The 21,897-nt window shown below is 39.9% G+C and overlaps 1 protein-coding gene across 3 annotated transcripts in view; it reads left to right on the forward strand.

Annotated features, from left to right (window-relative positions):
• osbpl6 (oxysterol binding protein-like 6) overlaps positions 1-20,430 on the forward strand; it is a 53,207-nt gene extending 32,777 nt beyond the window's left edge. The window contains exons 3-23 of one of the 3 annotated variants that reach the window (XM_046053901.1): positions 563-685; positions 1,143-1,196; positions 2,172-2,285; positions 2,367-2,537; positions 4,966-5,110; positions 5,255-5,358; positions 5,831-5,923; positions 7,088-7,256; positions 8,420-8,550; positions 10,550-10,657; positions 11,047-11,178; positions 11,999-12,086; positions 13,135-13,388; positions 13,777-13,914; positions 14,887-14,950; positions 15,121-15,199; positions 15,964-16,108; positions 16,251-16,395; positions 16,494-16,620; positions 16,834-16,956; positions 17,496-20,430. In XM_046053901.1, coding sequence (XP_045909857.1) covers positions 563-685; positions 1,143-1,196; positions 2,172-2,285; positions 2,367-2,537; positions 4,966-5,110; positions 5,255-5,358; positions 5,831-5,923; positions 7,088-7,256; positions 8,420-8,550; positions 10,550-10,657; positions 11,047-11,178; positions 11,999-12,086; positions 13,135-13,388; positions 13,777-13,914; positions 14,887-14,950; positions 15,121-15,199; positions 15,964-16,108; positions 16,251-16,395; positions 16,494-16,620; positions 16,834-16,956; positions 17,496-17,607 — 2,619 coding nt within the window. In that variant the 3' untranslated portion in view covers positions 17,608-20,430. The remainder of the gene's footprint in view (positions 1-562; positions 686-1,142; positions 1,197-2,171; positions 2,286-2,366; positions 2,538-4,965; positions 5,111-5,254; positions 5,359-5,830; positions 5,924-7,087; positions 7,257-8,419; positions 8,551-10,549; positions 10,658-11,046; positions 11,179-11,998; positions 12,087-13,134; positions 13,389-13,776; positions 13,915-14,886; positions 14,951-15,120; positions 15,200-15,963; positions 16,109-16,250; positions 16,396-16,493; positions 16,621-16,833; positions 16,957-17,495) is intronic. The other 2 variants (XM_046053904.1, XM_046053903.1) reach the window with 2 other exon arrangements.
• The last annotated feature ends 1,467 nt before the right edge of the window (positions 20,431-21,897 follow it).

The following is a 21,897-nucleotide window of genomic DNA, read 5'->3' on the forward strand; positions in this document are numbered from 1 at the left end:
GCAGCCCTGCTAACATAAATGTAGATGAGACAGGTGTAAAGAAAGTAAGCATGTAAGTAAAAAATGTCTTGCTTGCATACAAAATAACTTCTGACAGACGCTGAATGGATCATGTCAGGCCAATGCAGCCGGATGGTGATGATCCTTATCTGTTCTTAGACATTTTGCTGTGATCCTGTGATTCCTATGCCCCCCCCCTCCGCCCCCCAGTTGGTTGACTCTTACCTATCTTGCCTCACCCTGCCATCCCTAAAATCCAGAGACGTCACTTTGATTTACAGACCCAGTAGCAGCAGGAAGAGCACTGTCAGGAGAAAGCTAATGGGGTGGAAATGCTGAGGGAGCAGGAGGAATTTGAATGGGGCATTATTTCTCTAAATGTGTAGCACAAGGGAAAAGAATAAAGAACTGTATTCATGTTTTCTTCTGTCTGTCAGACTGTGGACTTTACAGGGGCATCTTTTCTTGTCAGTACAGCAAGTGTATCTTCTGTTTTTCTTCTTATTCTGGAGGAGTGAGTGGATTAGTTCTGACACTTCGCTGTATTTTTATTCCTCTCTAGGAGGCAGACAGCTGGGAAATCATTGAGGGGCTGAAAATCGGTCAGAGCAACGTCCAGAGGCCCGATAAACACGAGGGTTTTATGTTGAAGAAGCGGAAATGGCCCCTGAAAGGCTGGCACAAGGTAAGATCATAGACTAAGATCCACAGGCAAAGTGAGATGCGGAAGCTTTTGTTACTAGAAAAACACTTTGAGTTTGCTAGAATGTTAAACAGTTTGCTGTCTAGTGAAGTTCCCCTTTTCATGCACTTAGTTACCCTCACTGGGCCTCTTCCGCAAGCATACTGGATATTTCCTTTGAAGTCTCCACCTTCAGCATCAGCTTAACTACTGTTTTTTCAAAGCACTTGAGCACCAGTGAAAACCAGTCCCTGTTATTAGCATATTTGAACGCACAGCACCGCAGAACTCACAGAGCCAGTGTCCTACAGCAAATTTAGAGAGAATAAACTAAAGACAGCTTTGCATTTGCATTGAATCCACAATGGGATCTATCTTCAATGTCTGCCCTATCTGTTGTTTAACACATTTACACATTCTGTTCTTCAACACATTATTGTTGTGCTTTTTCTCTCCGCAGCGTTTTTTTGTTCTGGACAATGGTATCCTGAAGTATTCCAAGTCCCCCATTGATGTAAGTAAACCTGACTATAGCCCACAGGCAGAAACAGGGCAGCCTGGCCTGACATCAGCTTGGCTTGGCAATGAGTCAGCAGAAACATCTGCAACACGAGTCGTGATGTGTTTCAACACGGCATGTCACTTTGCAGGAAAGCTAGAATTTTAAAGTGGAAATGTAACAGATGACTGTGGATCGCTTGTACTCATTTCATTAACAAGTGTTAATGTAAATGACACTATCTATCTATCTGTCTGTCTGTCTGTCTACTGTATCTATCTGGCCTGACGTACATACCCACATTCATCTTCTAAATGTGTTTGTTTATACTAGATGCTATTTATCACTGTTACTGACATAAGAGTGGATGTCGTTACAGTACATAGTCTAGACTTTTTTTAAATTAGTTTCACATTACGTTTGTATAACCACCAGCTGTGGTGAAGGTGGACATTTCAACCATTTTTCAATACTTTAACATTTAAATGTCTCTATGCTGACTAGCTTTTATGCAATCCTTATTTAAAACATGTGTTACAACTGACTTATTAATCTGTAATTGTGATGGTTAATATACCAAGGATCAGCATTACACCAATTTGTAATCATAATACTTGTAGTTGTTTTAAAAAAATAGATATATTTTCAAATTAGCTAAGATACTCCATAATATTTCCAAGTACCGACTGTTAACTGCAGAAGTAGCCTCTGGCATACATTAGCCCTGGTTGGGATAGTTGACATTTAAATTTCTTCAATCAATCAGCTAATCAATTTTCAATTTCAATCAACAAATTTTCCCTGATAAAGCTCTGAAGAAACGACATGTTAAAGTGAGTACAAGTGATCAACAGCGTGGAGGATTCTTTGGTTTCTTCAGACTTAACGTTGTGAAAGAAGTTTGTCGTGAATGTAATTACGGATGAGATATGTGCACAAAATTTACCAAGGATTTGGCTAACTTTAAAATGTGTTCATCACTTGCCTTAGATCCAAAAAGGCAAACTTCATGGCAGCATCGACGTCGGCCTCTCAGTCATGTCCATCAAGAAGAGGGCCCGTCGCATTGACCTGGACACTGAGGAGCATATCTATCACCTGAAGGTTACACTGACAGGAAGAGTCAATATTGTCATTTAAATGTGGATAAACAGGAGGTTTAATGTCCGCACTCTTTCTGTTTAGGTCAAATCTCAAGACATCTTTGATGCCTGGGTGTCCAAGTTGCGTCATCACCGGCTTTACCGACAGAACGAGATTGTGCGATCTCCACGGGAGCCTACCATACGAACGTTTCCTCCCCCAGCTGCCATTGAGTCGCCCCAACCTGCCTCGAGTGTAGTACGTGAAGCCAAGGTGAGCCCCATCCCACGCCCCCACTCCAGCACTACAATTTGTGCTCATAAGTAGGGACACAACTAATGGCTATTTTCATTTTTAATTAATTAATCATTTGGTGGAATATGTCTATGCAAGGTTCCTGAAGACCAAGGTGACGTCTTCAGATGTCTTGTATCGTACAACATGGAGTCCAAAGCCCACAGATATATTTACTAAGATATAAAACAGAGAAAAGCATCAGATCCTCATATTGGAGAAGCTGAAACCATGACACTATATGACAGCAGCGTGAACATTTTTATACTTCTAGTCTGTGTATGGAGCTTAAAAGTAGTCTCTCTCTCTCTGTGTTCCGAGAAGAGTGCAATTACTTATTCAGGAAGGTTATGTCGTGGGGAAAGAGAGATTGCTTCATTCCCGTTTTTATTGGAAACTGGGATAGGGGACCAAAATATCATCCAGAAGAGAGGAGGTAGAATTCACAGTAACAACAGGAAGACTTTATACCCTGACAAGATTGTGTCTTTCTCGGTTCTGCGAACACCCACACCTGATAACTTTACACCTATATGTTTTTGCAAGGTTGTCTTTTCAATTACTACAATTTAACTGTTAAATGTCCATACAAATACTGTAGATATTAGTCTATGTTCATTTATTACCAAACTTGAAAGTTCCTCGCAGTTTACATGTATGAACGTTTAACTAAATGTGCTTTAAACACTTGTTCCATATTGTTGTTGTAACCATGTCTCCTGTATTTATGTGCCTAACTGCCAGACTAATGGCTGTGAATGTGTAGACAGATATCTGCCCAATGCAGTAAGGCTTATTAGATCCATAATCGCAGACACATCATTACGATAACAAAAAGGGCTGTTTGTCTAGACTGTTTTCAGTTTAGTGTGAACCCTTGGTCCTTGTTGATGTGTCTGAGCTGTGTGGAAAATTGAGAATGCAGCCAGAGCCTGTTCTCCTGAGACCGTGGATCTGTGTGCCTCATGCAGGCCATTAGAGGTGATCAGTAGGATCTGGATTCAGAGCAGCTGGCTGCACGTGTTGAGCTCTCCCAGAAGAACAGCTTAAATGAGAGACTCAAATCCTAGAGTCAGAATTAATTGCTACATCAAAGCCTTGAAGGAGGACTATCTAGGTCTCTTGCAAGTACTTTAAAAAAAGCTTCGACGTGGCAACTTTTGAACTGTACATGCGCCAAAAACACAACACATTGTTCCTGTCACAATGTTATTCAACCTGCTGTATTTAATACATTATTTGAAATTTATTTTAAAGTTGTCAAAGAGCTAATTATTGTCCAGCTAAGCGCATTCATACAGTTACACATTACCTAAGTGCATCAAAGATCAACCAGTCTCACGCTGGTGGCACCTGAACAGATTCACCAGCAGCTGTTGCAGGTGGGTCAAGTGACTTGGTCAAGGGCACAGAAGAGCCACACAGTATGGTTTTAGGGTTTCATTTAAATACCAGCAATGTCTTTGTATCCAGAATCGTCCTCAAACAATCAGCCAGCAGACGGAAAATTTAATTGCAACAATTTTGATTAAGGCATTTAAGAAGAACCTGAACTGCTAAATATTTGCCGCTTCATGCTTCTCAAATGTGATTATTCATTCCTTTTCTCAGTTTATTATTAGTGCAACTTGAATATATTTGGATTTTGGACAGTTAATGTGACAAAGCAAGGAATTCAATAACATGAACTTGGGTTCTGGGGAATTGTGATGTTTTTCACTAGTTTCTGCCATTTTTGAAACCAGAGGTTTTACCATCTCCATCCAGCTTCTTTTAATTTTAGCTTGATTAAATAAAAGAAGCCAATTTATTGTCATTTAAATGACAATATGTACGACACGACCTTCATGTTTTACACACGTTAGTTTAGACAGAAACAACACCAGGCTCACCTGCCACACAGACACAGCACAAGATTGACTTAATCGTATTTCTTATTTGATTGATGTATTTATAGAATGAGCATTGCCTGTTTGTCTTTTCTTTCTTGTCAAAAATTATAATAATCATCTTGTTATTTCAACTTATCACATTGCAGTCAAAAAAAATCTGATTGCTGGCATCATACCAATCTTGTTTTCATGTAACTTTATAAGTGCTCCCCTTTTCTGCTCCGGTCCCTATTTGCCTGCAATCACGTATTTCTTGATTAATCAAAAACATAATTTATACATGAATCAATATTGGACATAATTGTTAGTTGCAGCCTAAATCCGCTATATTCTGGATTAGGGCTGCAACTAACAACTGACTAACTGACTTTCACAAGATCAGAGCTACTTCAGTAACTATAGTAAGATCAGCTGAACTACTCCTAATAAGTGTGTAACACACTACAGTAAGCTCTGACACAAAGCTTCTGACAAAACAACCAAACCTCTGTGTCTGTTCCTGTATCACTCGACAGCAAGCCAAGCCAAGCAGCTTGCCATGGCAGCCGGTGGCCCCCAGTAGCGGGAGCAACAGCAGCCTGCCTGCCTCCTACAGTAACGGCCAGAGCAAAGTGGTTGCTTGGCTGCAGGAATCAGAGGAGATGGACAAGTGCGCAGAGGGTGAGTGCAATTTTCTTAAATCTGATTTCACAAAGAGGTAGATTGAATCACGTCTCGGGCCTTTGGATACGCCTTCTGAACCCTAAGATGATACATAACACTGAATGCGTTTTGTCCACGCATGGGTGTGAATTTTATTTTCAGAGCTCGCACGATGCCAGTCCAACCTGACTGAGCTGAGCCGGTTATTGCAGAGTCTGGAGATTCTACAAAGGACACAGTCGGCACCCAACTTCACAGATATGCAGGTAAAAAAGACGAAAGCGTGCATAGACATGCATGCACGTACAGAAACGCACAAGTATGCACGGGTACAGAGAGCAGGGGAAGCAATTTAGTTAGTGTTTCATTTCAAGGTGAATGTGTGTGTGTGGGGCGGTGTTCAGGAGCCTGTAAGTCTCGGGTAATGATGGAGGTGTGTCTATGAAAGGGACAGTCTTTTAAAACCTCAGACAGACAGGATCGCAGAACACCTGCCAGCTTCTCTAACTGATCAGTATCTAATATTAAATTCAAAAATATTTTTTATTATATATTAAAAAAAATTTTAACACCACACATTCCATTAGTCTCAATATTTGTTTGCAACTCATTTGTGAGAATGTTGTGGACATTTTTTGGCCATTTCACTGCAATCTGTGTGTTAACTTTTGCTTTATTTGTGATGTGTTTGTCTTATTAACCCCACTTTGCATGTTTTCATCCACGTGTGCCACAAAGACCAGTTGTGTAGAATTGTCAAAGAAAGAGAAGCGCTTGAACAGAAGATGGAGAACAAAAAGTGTCTGCAAAGATGCAAAATACCAGCTTCAGGTATCTGTTTTTTGATTTTTGCTCTGCCACATAAAGACATGCACACACAGACAGGATGCATCTACCTTAATGCTGTAAGTCAGGTCACAATGAAAAGCAATTCATTCAGTTAATTAAGACAAAAGGCTAAATTATACTTTTTGTGTGTGTGTGTTTTACATTGTTAGATGCATATATTAAGAACATATATTTAGAATGGATTTTAATTTAAATAGAATATATAATTGAAAACATTCTTACATAGTGGTCAGAGAGACCCTGGTGTAACTGAAGTCTCATGTTTGATTCCTGTATGTCTAGTTAAAGTGTTACTGAGCAAGAGTAAAATGTAAAATTGTACTCCCACTGCTCTCTTCACCATTTTTAAGAGGAGAGATTGTGACAGCACACGTACACAACAGAGACAAAGTTGTCGTAGCTTTTTCTGTCTACTTTGTTATTTTAATTTTTAATTTTAATTTTTGCTTTGAGTCTGCACAGCAACTGGCACTTACTAGTAGAGCTGCAACAAGTATTCCATTTATAGATTGGTTGTGAAAATAGTCTGCAGATCAGTCGATAATTACAATAATTGTTTGTTGCAGACCTACTTAGGAGTCAGGTGTGTCATGGTTGGAGTAATGACCTTTTCCATCTTTTGTAATTTTGCCGCATTTTCCCATGTGACTAAATGTGCTTTCATTCGCTGTTTAGCCCCATGGATAAAAGGGAATTTTCAGACATTTTCCTCTTATGAATAAATCCACTTTCACACAATCTAAAATAGTTCTACCTTAAGAGATATTTAGATGTAGCAAGGCAAAGGCAGCAGGTACTGCTGTTCATCACAAAAAGCATGTTCAGGTGCCTTTGATTTACTCGATTTAATGACGTTGATGACTGAATCTTCATAAGTGTTACCTGCAGAAGAATGCAGTTATTTTGTAATTCCCCCCCAAAAACATTTCAAAGTAATGAGAAGAGACTGTTGCCGCTCCTCAATGTGACATGTCAGATAATTGTGACGTAATTGGTATCATTATACTGTACATTCAGAGTTAACTCGGCCTTATTGGACCACGGCGCTTGCTCTTCACGGTTGGTTCTGGCTGTCAGACACACAGCACATTATTATGCCTCTTGGCTGATCGACAGTGGTCCTCTGTGATCGTCATCTCTCCCCAGGTCCCTCTGTCTGCCAGCATGTCCCCTGTCCGCCTCCACTCGTCCAACCCCAATCTGTGTGCCGAGCTGGTGGACTTTCAACCCCCTACCTCCCGGCTGACAGACAGCGTAGATTGTTCCAGTGACTACATTAAACTTCAGGAGGAATTCTGCACCATTGCCCAGAAAGGTAGGCAGTCAGCATGCACGGCTGCAGCACCGGGGGTTATTAGGTGAGAGATGTCCCATTGACTCCTGTTTTGTCACAGCCTGGATATTATTTTTATACATATTGCTGCCCATCATTTCTACTGGTTATGACATTGTTGCACTTATCTTAGAGCAAGGCAACATCGCAAAAAATAAGTCAGACCAAGCAAGTAAGGTAACCAAACTTATTTAGAAGATAAAGTAAAGGTAAGCATTAAAATTATGACAGCCATCACAGTTTGAAGACTGACTTCCTGGTTCAACTTTGACTTACCGTACTTGCCCTAAGTGTGAGTTTTTCTGTGCAGTGAGAAATTATTGGCAACATTACAGATATCGCAGTTTTACTTTTACTTAAAGTTGTAATAAACTGGGATTTTTTGCTAATATTGCTTTAGCACATTTTCTGAAACACTGTTACAATTAATGCTGAAACAATATGCTAGTCAATGGGCACAAAATGAATCAACAGTAATTTAGATAATCAGTCGTTTAATTCATTCATCTGGCGGAAAAATGCTTTTAATCTTGGTATTTTAAAGTAAGGATGTATTAGATATTACTTTTACTACTGAGACACTTTGTAGACTAAACATCCAAGCAGTTAAACAAGTAACCAGAACACTTGTTGCAGCCTTAGTTCTCAAAACAATGAGTGCAGTCACTGCATGAATTTATACTGTGCAGGACAACTTCATTTGTCAAAAGTCAATACATCAATCAGGACACCAAAAGGACATTTACCTTTATCATCGCTTGAATCAGGGCATTAAAAAGTCTGTGGAACAGTGTCATAATAAAAGAGTTCCCTGAAGTACAGTAGTGTTTTATTACTGTTTTATTGCTCATTGAGAATTATAATCAGTCACCCAGGTCCTTTGGCATTATGACAATACGTGATTATAGACATTTAAGGTTATGGAAGGAAAGGTTATGATTGTTGTCTGAAATACTTTTCACATTAGAATTTACTGTAAACAATGAGCATGTTGATAGTAATACACATCATTAGAAAGGTTATGGTGCGTCACTGGGTTAATTGAAAATAACTGTGCTTATAGTAAACAGTGTTTTGAGGATAATGTTTCTCGTTTCTGTAATTGTACAGTGTAATTGATTTCCTTTTGTCCCATCTCTGTGCAGTCCACTCTCTGCTGAAGTCGGCCTTCAACACAGTGGCCATAGAGAAAGAAAAGATCAAACAGATTCTGTCTGACCAAGAGCAGTCAGAGCCGTCAGCCCAGATCAACTCTCTCAGGAAGTCTCTGTCACAGGTAATGAGCCGTCTTCACCCATTACCCATGATGCCTCTTTCTTTCTACTATTAGTGAGGGTTAGTTAACCTGAGCCAGGCATATTTGGCTACTTCACATTCGTAATGCTGTTTTAACATATAATTAGCAGGAGTGATAAGCACATTACTGGGGAAATTACTGCAGTAATTTGAGCGATGTGTCTTTGGTGTTTTTAAACTCAAACTTGTTTTGTAGTTGTAAGACATGCTCATGATGACGGGCTGTCAGATGAAACACACAAGCTACATTATACTCCAAGCAGTCACAGTAATCACTATTAAAAAAGATGATGTGGGGAGATGTGAGTATAGGCTAGCAAGTAGTGAAAGTTCAATCATGTTTTCCCATATTAATTGGCGAGAGAGAGAAATGTGCTGTGCAGTTCATTAACTCCGCTCCTTGGGGCTGTCTCTCTACCCCAGTGATTTAATTGGACTGTTCTTCTGTTAACAGTTGACATCATTTCGGTGAAATGTTTCTGCTGTTTTATTTCCGTTTTGTTCCTAATTGGATGCTTGTGTGACGGTGTTGTCGTAGGCTGGAGGTCAGGTTTTTAATGCAAAGCTCTGTGGGAAGTTGAAAGTCATGGTTGCTATTGCTGCAGATACAACTATTCTAATCTTTGCAGGGAATTAGCTTAGTTTTTTTCCTCCTTAATTTTTGTCTTTTTTTCAGCTATATTATTTCACATGCATGAGAATTATTGCCCAACTCAAAGCATTTTAGCATCTTTTAGCTTTTTGTTTTGTTTTTGGTTGTTTTTGTTGGCAGCAGGCACCTGGTTTCAGAAAAAGAAAGCTCAGATGAACTAACTATACGCTACCTGCCCAGCACCAAACAACAGACAAAGTTACTGTAGCTCCTAACTGGTGAACATAGTGAAGCTTTTAGCAACTTAAGAGCCAGATATTTCCTACAGGAGTTGGTGGAGACTAGGGCTGCAACTAATGATTATATTCATTATTAGCTGTTTGGCTAATGATCCAGAAAATGGTGAAAAATATCCATCACTTTTTCCCAAAGCCCAAAATGACATGTCAACAAAGATTGTAAGTCCTTTTATAGAGGAATAAGGAAACCAGATTTAAGAATCTGGAATCAGAGAATTTTGACATTTTCATCAGGTGACCGTATACTCGACTCCAATAAATACTATGTTGCTCCTTATCTGCTGGATGTGTAAATAGGCAATTGCTTTTCTAACAAGTTCACTATATCACAGCTTTTTTCTACTATCCCCACTGTGGCCAAAAATCAGATAATGCTGTTTTAAAGAATAGGTTCAGATTTTTTTCAAGTCTATCTTAATACAATACTCACATGCCAATCTGCATGTTGACAAGAGTTTGCGGTCGTAATCACTCCTCCTGTCCAAACTGGCCTCTAAAATATGGCAGACAAAATCCCCAGTCTGAAGTTTGGCTTAAGCGGTTGAGTTCGTCACTGTCCATGGAATCAAAAAGAGGACATTACTCACATGATGCTAATTTTGCTAAATCAGACTAAAGCCTCATATTAGCTACAGCTAACCTCGATGCATCCACTCATAGTATGAATACAGTGTAGGGGATTTAGTAAGGGATGTCTTTACTGCCAGTATGGAGAGGAGGAATGACAGCAACTAACAATGTGAGAGTATTAAGATAGCCTTGGCCCAGACCAGTGCTCTTTTTGTTAACAATTGTATTTAAAGTATTTCAGAGTACCAATCCAGTGCATCAAATACTAGATCGTCCCTCCACTCATGCCCAACAAAAAAAAGTCAATATAGCCAGACTACTTACTGTAAAAATGCCCCCTAACTCTTGCAGAACCTTTCCACAGAGCTATTTCTATCGTAGCAAATTTTCTCCACAGCCAATTCGTGGAAAGTAACACAAACCTATCCATCGAAAGAAGCAGTCAACAGTTGAACCTACTATGTTTCAATATGAACATATAATTTCATGCGGGAAATACCACATTTTTCATTATTTAGGCCCTGTCCCAAAACGCAGAACTTCGAACCCGACTCAGCCGCATCCATTCTGAATCTGTCCTGACCGAACAAGTTGTCAGTGTGAACATCATCTCCACGCCTGATGAGGTAGGTCACTGTGGAAAGCCTGTCACTGACAGAGCTAATTCTGACTCTTACATTGATAAAACAACAGGGCTACCAAGGCTGGCCAGGTAGTTGTAGTGTTTGCCTCCTGAGTTATTGATTCCTGTCCTTATACACTGATGGTCTTTCCAGTACGCCCCGATAGGTGAGCTTAAAGGATCATTATTCTATGCAGAACCTGACGTCAAGGTTAATGGAAAAAATGACTAATTAGAAACGGATGGGAGCTTGCCCTCTGGCAAGGATGCACAGGCTGCAAAATGAACTCTGCGATGGTGTTTGTGTTTGTTCAGGTCTGTTTTGGTTCTTCAACCTGTCATCATAGCAAGGAACAGTGACCATCTCGTGTGTTTGCATGTGTTTGCCTGCAGGCTGGGGAACAGATGGGGATCCCTCTGACTCAGCAGGCCTCTAATGAGAGCCGACTCTCCATGTCGGAGTCTGTCTCTGAGTTTTTTGATGCCCAGGAAGTGCTTCTGTCGGCCAGCTCGTCAGAGAATGAGGTATAACACGTTACAGTTGAGAAATAGCTTTAAGAGAGAACGACAGTTTGGACCATGAGGGGCGGGTTGTAGAGGAAGTGGATCGAGGAGGGGGTTAAACTAGCCCTGCTGCTGGGAAGCCAGATAAAACGTCACTGTGACGACTGTGTGTGGAGCTGCGGTTAGTCAGCAATTAATAAGGGCAGCATAAAAGGCACAGAGAGAGAGAGTAACTTAAATAAAGTCAGGCAGGCAGGATGGCTCCTTTTCAATCCGTCCCGAGGCTTAATCACTCAGTTGTGTCTCAGAATTTTAATACTCCTCCTCTGTCTGTTCCCCTTGTTTTGTAGCTTCTAGCTTTGTTTTGCCATCACTTGAAAGAATAATTTTCTGCCTCCATCCATTTTAGCTCCTGCTCCAAATATATGTGCTCTCTGAAGAGCCATTAAGCATTGTAGCTCCCCAGACATGCATTGAGCCATGTTGAAGGATTACTCAACAAGGAAATTCATCAACCCCACATCCTGTAGCTCAGGCCTATTCAGACCTGTGTTACACCAAACCTTCACCAGCAGCAGGTGACTGTAATAGAGGCCATTACAGCAACTTGCTGGCCAATGGCCTCATTGTGTTTGCTCTATATAAAGTATGAAAATGCTGCAGTGTCTCATCTTATGATTACTGCAGTGGGACAGATAGCTGACGACTGCTGCAGTTTGTTAGCCACTGGCAAACTGCAGTAACTGTGTGTAGGGTGTGTGTGTGTGTGTGTGAGGTTCGGATCAGAGTTTGTGTTGTACTCACACTGACTCACTTCGCTCTGTACCTGTTCCCCTCACAGGGCTCAGACGATGAGTCATATGTCAGCGATGTGAGCGATAACATTTCAGAGGACAACGCCAGCGTGACCGATAACGTCTCCAGACAAAGTAGGTCCGACCATGCACCATCACTTGCCTACACCAAGCATCTATAGTTCCCCTTTTTAAAAGGGGGGGGGACAAATTAATAAAAGGAGAGGATCTCACTCTGTGATTCCTTGACAACATCCACACACACACACACACACACACTGGTACGGATCTGGAAAGCTCACTTTGTCTGAGGCAGTTGACTTTGCAGGGTTGCTCTGTGCCCACAGGCTTCTCCTAGACTTTATGAAAGTGATCCGTATAAGGAGGGTTGGGATATCCCTCCTCTATCTCTGTCACGTGCCACACAGCAATAGATAGTATCTCATAACACTCTGGGCTCATGTTTAGTCTTACACATACTACACATTTTTATGTAGAGCCGCTGTAATTCCAATGTATTTAATGTTGTGAACCCTCCGGCAATGTAGCGTCCTAGTTAGTTGACCTAATTGTAGAACAGACATTATACAAACTAACAAAGTAAGATGAAATCCAATCAAGAAAAGCCAATCTGCAATAAAATAATCCTCACGCTGTATGGTTTAGGCTTAATCTGATGATTCTTTTCTTAATTACATCTGATTTGGTCTATAAAATATCAGAAAACTAAACCATCACAATTTCCAATGTGACATCTTCAAATGTCTTGTTTATCCAATCAGCAGTTAGATATATTCAGTTTACTGTCATATCAGACAAATAGAAACCTCACAATTTAGAAGTTGCAATTTAGAAAATCTTTGGCATTTCTGCTTGAAAAGTGCAGATTAATCAATCATTAAAACAGTTACCATTTAAATTTCTATCGATCAGTTAATCAACACATCGTTGCAGCTTTCCTATTGTTCCCTAAAATGTCCTCATTTGATTATTATATATTATTATTATTGTATATATGATTTTGAGATCTATCTATTTGCTGCCACGTGTGAAGCCCCTTGAAACCTGGATAAATAAACTTTATATAATTATTATTTTATTATTAAAAGCATGTTTCCAAGAAGAGCAGTGGCTGTCACAGATGATGTTGTAGATTGTTAATGAGGTGCTATTCTCTTCCCAGTGGCCAACGGAGACTTTGCTGGCAGTGCCTTCCGTAACGGGCGGCGCACCTGCCTGCCGGCGCCGTGTCCTGACACCAGCAACATCAACCTCTGGAACATCTTGAGAAACAACATCGGCAAGGACTTGTCCAAAGTGTCCATGCCGGTGGAGCTCAACGAGCCCCTCAACACCCTGCAGCGTATGTGTGAAGAGTTGGAGTACAGTGAGCTGCTGGACAAGGCTGCTGAGACCGAGGATCCCTTTGAGCGCATGGTAAAGAAGCGGTTACAAGCACTCTGTCAAATCAAATGTTCATCAGGTTAGGTGCTGCGGTGACTCATCTTTGCTGTTAATAAATAAGGCAATGTAATGTTTGCTTTTGTACAGTAGCTGTTTCTAGAGTGAATTCTCGGTTGCAACCGATATGAGGTGACATTTCCAGTCACAAGCCAACATAAATAGTCTCACTCAGAGGCACAACTGCGAGGCAGTAGTATGCTCCAATGCAGCTGTCAACCTTGGATATTTTTATCTATCTTCTGTCCTTTTGATAGTGCCCAATGCATGCTAATGTTCTGCGTACTCGTGACAAGGCTTGCTAATATGAGCCGCTAAATCCCCTCTTGTTTATGTCGACTGTGTTGTCTTGACTCTCTGACAGGTTCTCGTTGCTGCTTTTGCCGTCTCAGGCTACTCATCCACTTACTACAGAGCAGGAAGTAAGCCATTCAACCCGCTACTCGGAGAGACTTATGAATGCATTCGGGAAGACAAGGGCTTCTGTTTTTTCTCTGAGCAGGTAAGTCTGTGCACAGACAGAAGCATTATCTTTGAGATATAGCGAATCTTGGAATCTGAGGTTATTACTGGACAATATTGGTGGAAAAAAACAGCGGTGCCCAACCTTTTTGGCTTTTGACCTCATAGAACAAAGCAATCTTTACTTGTAGCCCCCTGTAGTTGGATCAGTTCAACTAAAGATGATTTTTTTTTTACTTTGTTTTGCAGTATTGGAATATTTTTTCAAGTCCCAAATAATTTAAGTCTTCAGTAATTTGGAAAGAGATTAAAGGGACATTAAAAATTGCAACAGAGCTTTGTGTTGCATAAAACACGTAGCATGTTCTTTCTGCTTTTCTCTGCTGTTAATCATTTCACAACCTACAGGTGAGCTTCAAGGTTATTCTTGAACTTGGAAACTGCAGCCATCAACATTTTACCTCAGTGTCTATTTAGTAGCTGTTCTGGAGCTTTCCATCAAATCAAACAGTCTTAATCAGCAGCTATATATTGCCCTAATGTCATTTGGATTTACACACACAAATGATGACACAGACACACTCCTTGTATTTGTGGATCTTTTCCTCACATTTCACTGAACTTAAAGGTGCACTCTTGAAAACTTTAGTATACAGCAAAGGTCTGCGAATAATTATTATTTTAATTATTAATTATACTGCAAATTTATTTCTTGACTAGTTGAGTAATTGTTGTGAATAAAATGTCTAAAATCTAAAAATATTCTGTTACTATCATATTAGACTGATAAAAAAGAAGAAAATGTCCACATTTCAGGAGCTGGAGAACTGAAAATTCTCTGTTTATCAAGATAGATCAACTGATTAATTTTTTTGTCATTCAAACAATCATTTAATCTACTAATTGTTTCATCTATAAAGTCACAATGGTCCATCATGTTTCTGACAGAGATGTATAAATTTCATCAACAACAGCTGTCAGCTGACTGTTTTTGTCTGATCTTGTCTCAAAGGTGAGCCACCACCCACCCATCTCCGCCTGCCACTGTGAGTCTAAGAACTTCACCTTCTGGCAAGGTAGGTTACACACCTAATTAGTGAGGAGTTTTCCTCATGGAGGCTCTGGCTTAGCAGATGAGCCTAGCTGAAATTTTACTGATTAAAAATTGCTTTTTGTTTCTTAAATGTTGAGAAGAATGCAAAGATTTGAGTGGTCGATGCATTGTTTTTCATTTCCGATGTTTCAGACGTGAGATGGAAAAACAAGTTCTGGGGAAAATCAATGGAGATTTTACCAATCGGGACAGTGAATCTCATGATTCCCAGGTAACTTTTACCCAGCTGCTTTTGCATATTGACTAAACCTAAAACCATTTAACCCCTACAAACAAGCCATTGAATCATCTCAGCTTGCAAGTGGCACGGACACTGCACTCATGTCATATCAGAGTTATTGTAATTATTATTTCTGACTTTATTTGTGTCAATATGCATAATTACAACTGGGAAACTAACTAAGTTTTGGAGCTAACTCCAAAACTCCTGTACTAAGGTTAGAGGTAAGAACACCAACACACCCCCCGAGTACCCAGTCCAGTCAGATCAGCTAATTGGACGTCTAGCTACGCGGCTAACTAACCTAACTAGCTAGCGGCAGCTACCGTTAGCCGTAGTTAGGGGTTAAAGTAACTGCTAACAACAAGTAAAGCTATGTCCATCAGGAAACTCCCTAAACCACTAGAAATTGAATCAGAGCAGCTGGAGGACATCAGATTTTCTCCATAAAATATGATCCAGTTTCACCAAAATCAGTGAACCATAGTTTACTATAGCCTCTCCACACTTCGATTCAGCGCTGAGTCAGTTAGTTTCTACCCCTCAGCAGGCTTCCATAAGTTGGCAAATCAGGAGAAAGTATGCTTTTGTGTGGGAGGGAGGCCTTAAAGAGAGAGGAGCTGAAACGGAGTGTTAGACACATTTTGAATAGAGGTGCTCAAGCAATGGACAGTACGTAGTTGTACATTTATCATCTGGGCTCATGTCGTTCCAGCTGCGCATCAAGCCAGTCAGCTGTTACTGTGTATTTCTAGGTTTGGAGATCACTATGAATGGAACAAGGTCACCACCTGTGTACACAACATCCTAAGTGGACGACGGTGGATCGAACACTACGGGGAGATCACCATCAGAAACACAAAGAGCAGCGCTTGCCTCTGCAAACTCACCTTCGTCAAGGTGTTTACATGTGATTTGAATGCGCTGCCAACGTGCCCTCGATGCGACTCACTGCGTATTTTAATGTGAAATTTGCCTTTGCACAATAATTACATCTTAAATGTGGAAAACGGAAGTTAACAACATGGCGTTTGTCTTTCAGGGAAATTACTGGAGCTCTAATGTGAATGAGGTTCAAGGATTTGTGATGGATCAAGAAGGGAAAGTGATCCACAGGCTTTTTGGAAAATGGCACGAAGGCCTTTACTGCGGCGTCCCACCTTCTGCCAAATGCGTCTGGAGGCCAGGTAGGCACAGTTTTTGACAATGAACAATTTGACAAAGGCATGGAAGTTATCAGTGTTGATAAACTGTTTGTGACATTTTTGTTTCCTTTCTGTTGCAGGCTCCATGCCCACGGACTACGAACTGTACTATGGCTTCACCAGGTTCGCCATTGAACTGAATGAGCTTTGCCCAGAGTTGAAAGATGTTCTGCCCCGCACAGATGCCCGATTCAGGCCTGATCAAAGGTACAGCATCCGACCCTCAGCTACAAGTATGCTGCTGCCACCGAATATAAAAAAAATTGCTACTGATTTCCCACAAACAAGATTACATCATCAGTCACTCTGCTGGTATCGTTTTGACGAGTGCAGACTGAATATTTGAGCATGTGTTATTGCTGAAATGTCCATCTGATTTAGTGTTTGTCTTTACTGAAAAGTGATGCTTGGGTCACACAGGCACCTGGAGGAGGGGAACTTGGAGATGGCATCCTCAGAGAAGCAGCGTATTGAGGACCTGCAGAGAACCCGAAGAAAGTGGAAAGAGGAGAACGACACCAAACAGGAGCCACGCTTCTTTAAGTAAGCACAGATACCAGTAACCAATATACAACTGTGTATGCAGAGAGATGACAGAAATGTGTATACATTCTTTATATCCGATTCATGAAGCCATGCGTACTCATGGTTCTGGTTCATAAAGCTGATTCATCTTGAAACTTAGATGATGTACTGTATGTGCAGATCCCAATGACCATAGATGTATGTAGAAATGCCTTTATTCATTTGTTTCCACATGACTTTCAATGAAAAAATGACAAAGTAGTGAAATTTCCAGCAGTCTGTAATAAGCAGAATTGACAAAAGTGTTCAGAAAAATTTGAATTGGCACAGGATGGGATTACAGGGTTACACATCAATCTAAAACATGAATGCACACAATCTAACGTACAGCAAGCATGTAGTGAACATATTCTCAATGCTCATTTGGTTTGACCAGTTTGTATGTATAAAATGGCGATGCATCGTTTAAACATCTGACTCCTGGCACGTTTACCAGCCTAGATAATATCCACCAAATTTCTCAGTCAGAACTATCATATCTCTGTCTGTTCTTCCAGGAAAGTGGTTGACACCCATCACAGGGAAAGGTGGGTCTCCAACAACACGTACTGGGAGCTCCGCAAAAACCCCGGCTTCATCAATATGGAATCTACAGTGAACCTGTGGTAGCACATGGATTACCATGTCCATCGTGTTGTCATCACAGACAAGAAGGCAGTTACCTATGCACAGTAAGGTGTTAAGAGAAACATGCGTGCATGGACTGCAGAGCTGAGGGATGGCCTGATGCCCAATAACCCTGTCGAGGTTCTGTGGCACCACCACACGGTCATCCATCCATGGAAACATCCTGTAGGATCACCTTCATTGTGCTTGTGGACGCTGGGTTGTCAGGTCAACAATCGTACCACTCCTATGTAGATCTTTCCTCAGCTCTTTTGACTTCTGAGTATGTCCTTGCCTTAAAAAGACACCTGAACAAGTCACAAGACTTAGCGCTTTTTAGTTGAAGCCATTTGATTTCTGACAGCAGTTTGGGTTAGACTAGTCTATAAAGTAGACATTTTGATTACCTACAAGACCGTGCATGTTTAGAGAGCAGCTTTCACTGGCATAAAGCCGTATTTACTATATCATCAATTATTGTAGAGAAAAAAAGAGGTATTTTTATAAAATATCTTGGAATTTAGTGAAATAGCATTATGTGAATTGGCAGATTTTATTTATTTTTGCCTTTTAATACTGTTGGATCTGTATGATAGCAGTACTCCCTCTGGGGAAACAACTCATTTAAAATGAATCTCGCCTGCAGTAGAGGAAGCACAGCGTCCATTGATGGAATTTTTAATGAATATTTTCAAACAGGAGCTCTCAAAGCTGATCATGTGGTGGAAGGAGAAGTAGGATTAAACATGTAAATCCTAACCTGGTGTTTTGGACATGCAATGTAGGATAAGCTACACCTGCAACCTTTTACAGAGTTATTCTTTTTCTTTTTTAACTGTCAAGACAGATGGGTCATGGAGTCTAGTTTCTCTTCATGGTGTGATTCTGTGACCATCCCGCGCCCTCCCCCACTGTCTAATTTTAAACATTCTTCCATGAAAGCAACTCCTCTGAATCACATGGTTACATAAATACACACATAACTCCCTCCATATATAGTGGGCGCACTTTCAGTCTGTCCTCTTCTCTGAATGTGGTGCAGATAATGGACTCTCTCAAACATCAGACACTTTTCTGAACCAAAGGTCTAAGAAAAGATGATGTAGTAGGGTGTAAAACCCTCTTGAGAAGCTTTTGTGATTTATAAATAGATTTGACAGTGAAACACAAGGAAAACAGTCACGTATTTCCAGTACAAGGCTAAACACTCGCATATATCGGGTCACACAAGGTTAGAGCTGCAATGTGCATTTATTTTTAAATTCTAAAAATATAATCTAAAAAATATTTAATTAACAAATTATTTATCAAAATTAGCAATGTCTTAAATTAGCATCCTTGTTCTGAGTAACAACCAAAAAATGTTAATTTAAAATGATATGAAACAAAGTAGTAACTTTTCTCATTTGTGAAACTCTCACCAGCAACTGTTTGGTATTTTTCTTGATAAATGGCCTACATTATTAATCAATCATCAAAACGGGAATACAAGATGAAACACCGGAACCACCTACAGGTCGTCCCATGAAACTTCAGTTTCAGGAAACTGCATTTCAACAATATTAAAAACACTTTTTTTCCTTAAATGTTTTAGCCAAACAAGTTTGTAGTGGATATTTGAATGTGTCTGATTCCCCAGAGATTTTACTGCTATGATCTGGGCTTCTGCAAAGCACCAGTTTACTTATTTGCAGTATGTGTATTTATTGCGAAGCAGATTAGCTTTAATGTTTTAACTAGAGCCCTCCTCCCCTTTTTGTGTTACAGAGTAAGAAAATATAACACAAACAAGTAGTCACACATTGTCCTCGTTTACGAACACATATAGGTTGATTCCTTTCGTTCAGGACTGCAGGGTGAGGACACTGAAGCAGAAAGAGTGAATACAAATATGTAGAATGAAAACTTTGTGAAGCAAATCCATCTTGTGTGCACTGTTTATATGGTACTGTAGATTACAAACCAAAAAGGTAGTACTGCTTTGCATTCATATCTTTTTTTTTTTTTACTGTACTTATGTGCTTTTAATTTTTTATCCCTGATCACAAACTCTGCTACAATTCGTCAGTGTCCGTTTCACTTGCTGTGCCTTAACGCATTTATTAATGCCTCACAATACACACTACTGATAAGAATCCCCCTGCCAAGAAGGTATGCCATTAACACTTTATCCCATCTCCACCTGCCTACAGATGATAAATTATATTGAAATACGGCGTTTAGGATTTAGCTGTGGACAAAATGTCTTAAGTCTTTAAGGGAAATGTCTTTAGATGAGAAAAATAGATTTATTTGACTGTAAAATGCTCGCAGTGTTAAAAGATGTTCTGCACTGCTCTGCACTCCAACATTTTAGGTGATCACTGTAAATACAGCACATTTAGACGATGGGTCACTACTGCAAAAGCAGATTCCTTTTATCCTCCTACAGTGATTTTTTTTGTGTGTGTGTGGAGGGAGGGTCAATGCTGCTATGCGTAGTGTTTGGACTGTAGTGTAAAAAAAAAAAATAGAAAATTCATGAAAACCTTCTCATGCTTTCTTCATCCATCGTTCTTCCTGCATGTCTAGACAACTTAGCCTGCCAATGAATGTTGCAGATGCCTTACAAAAGAAAAAAGGTTTTGTTTTCTCAATTGGACGTCTCATGTGTTTTTGTTTTGAACTGACATGTATCACGAAGCACTGTGTCAGCTCAGTTTCTTTCAAATCTATTCCTTAATGGGTACCTTCTAAAGTGCAATTTTAACAAAAGTACATATCTTTCCATGAATACTGTACACTGCTGCTACATAGTGCTTGTTCTAATAAAACTGTAAAACTCAACTGATGAGGAGTGTGTGGTTTGTGTAAAAGACAAGCCATAAAAAAGTCCCTCAGGGTTTTCCACGTGAATGAATCAATCATCAGCAATAAAATGTCACAAAATTGTGAAAAATGTCCACTACAGTTTCCCATAGTCCAGGGTGACATCATCAAATGTCTGGCTTTGTTAAACCAACAAGCTGAAATCCCCCAGTTTCAGAAATTATATAAATCATTATTTAGATGGGTTTTTTTCACTTTTTTGGAGCATTTGTTTCATATGTTTGCATGAAAAATTACTAATGTTTAATGCTAAAAACTTCCCAAATCACAATCCAATCCATTGCTTATTACTTATGCTGTGTTTTTCCCTCACTTTGCAGAAGGATGCATGTGCACACATCAGTTTTTAAATTCATCTGTAGGCGGAAAATCTCTCTGCTCACTTTAAATCTGGGAGTTACGCATGTAACCACTGTTCCCTGACAGAGGGAAACCAAGTACAACACATCATTATTAGGGTTTGCATTCTCTCGAGACCAACCTGAAGAACCACGCCTGTCGAGGTAAATGAGACTGTTGAAGGCAGAGGAAGTCCCACCTTTCCCCAGGGCTACACCCTTCGCAGTCTCTACTCCCAGTTCCCTTTCGGTCCGTACCTGTGGTTCAGCTCATCAGTATGAAGCTGTAGCATCACACCCCTGCAGATAATCTTAAGAAGATCTGTCCCTGGCACAGCAGTAATAATAAAGCTACTTTTCTTTCCTGCTGAGGACACTGAACTGTGGACTGTCACATCAAGGCAATAAAATTTCATGAATGTATGTGCAGAATAAACTTAAAAGTTACTATAAATAAACCATTCCGTTGCCCCATGATCGAACAAAAAAGCAGTTTTAGCAGCTTTAATGCTATCTGAAGCAGCTACATTGCAGAGGTGACATTAGTCTGTCTGTTATATATCATTGTCGAACATGACTTGTCATTGTTACTGTAAAGGGCCTAGTAATGTAGCCATCATCCAGATGATCAGCGTTATTTTTGATAATAAATGTGGACTTATGGAAGTTGACTTATTTTTCTGACTGTTTAAAACAAATGGACTTAAACAATAATAACCATTATCAGATTCTATTTGACTAAAAACAAGAACAATGTATGTTTAGTACAACTGCATCTTGCATAATACAATGTAGACCACAAATACAGGCCTGTAGTTCATCTATAGAAATTTATCCTGATTTAAAAATCACAATCACAATATGGGTCAAAAAATCCTCAATTAGACATTTTTACATTAAATAGTTCAGCGCTGAATTCTGAAACTTGACTGTAACCTTTCCCAAATCACAAAACAAACCTATAAATAATTAAAATCGATGAAGAACATCTTTTTGTATGGATGACACATGCTTTCTTGTCTGTTAGCTATTAAACCACACAACTCAAGAGTGAATGAACAAGTGTGCAGGCCCTGATGTAACCCTT

Source organism: Micropterus dolomieu, linkage group LG07 (assembly GCF_021292245.1).
Source record: "Micropterus dolomieu isolate WLL.071019.BEF.003 ecotype Adirondacks linkage group LG07, ASM2129224v1, whole genome shotgun sequence".
Classification (NCBI taxonomy): Eukaryota; Metazoa; Chordata; class Actinopteri; order Centrarchiformes; family Centrarchidae; genus Micropterus; species Micropterus dolomieu.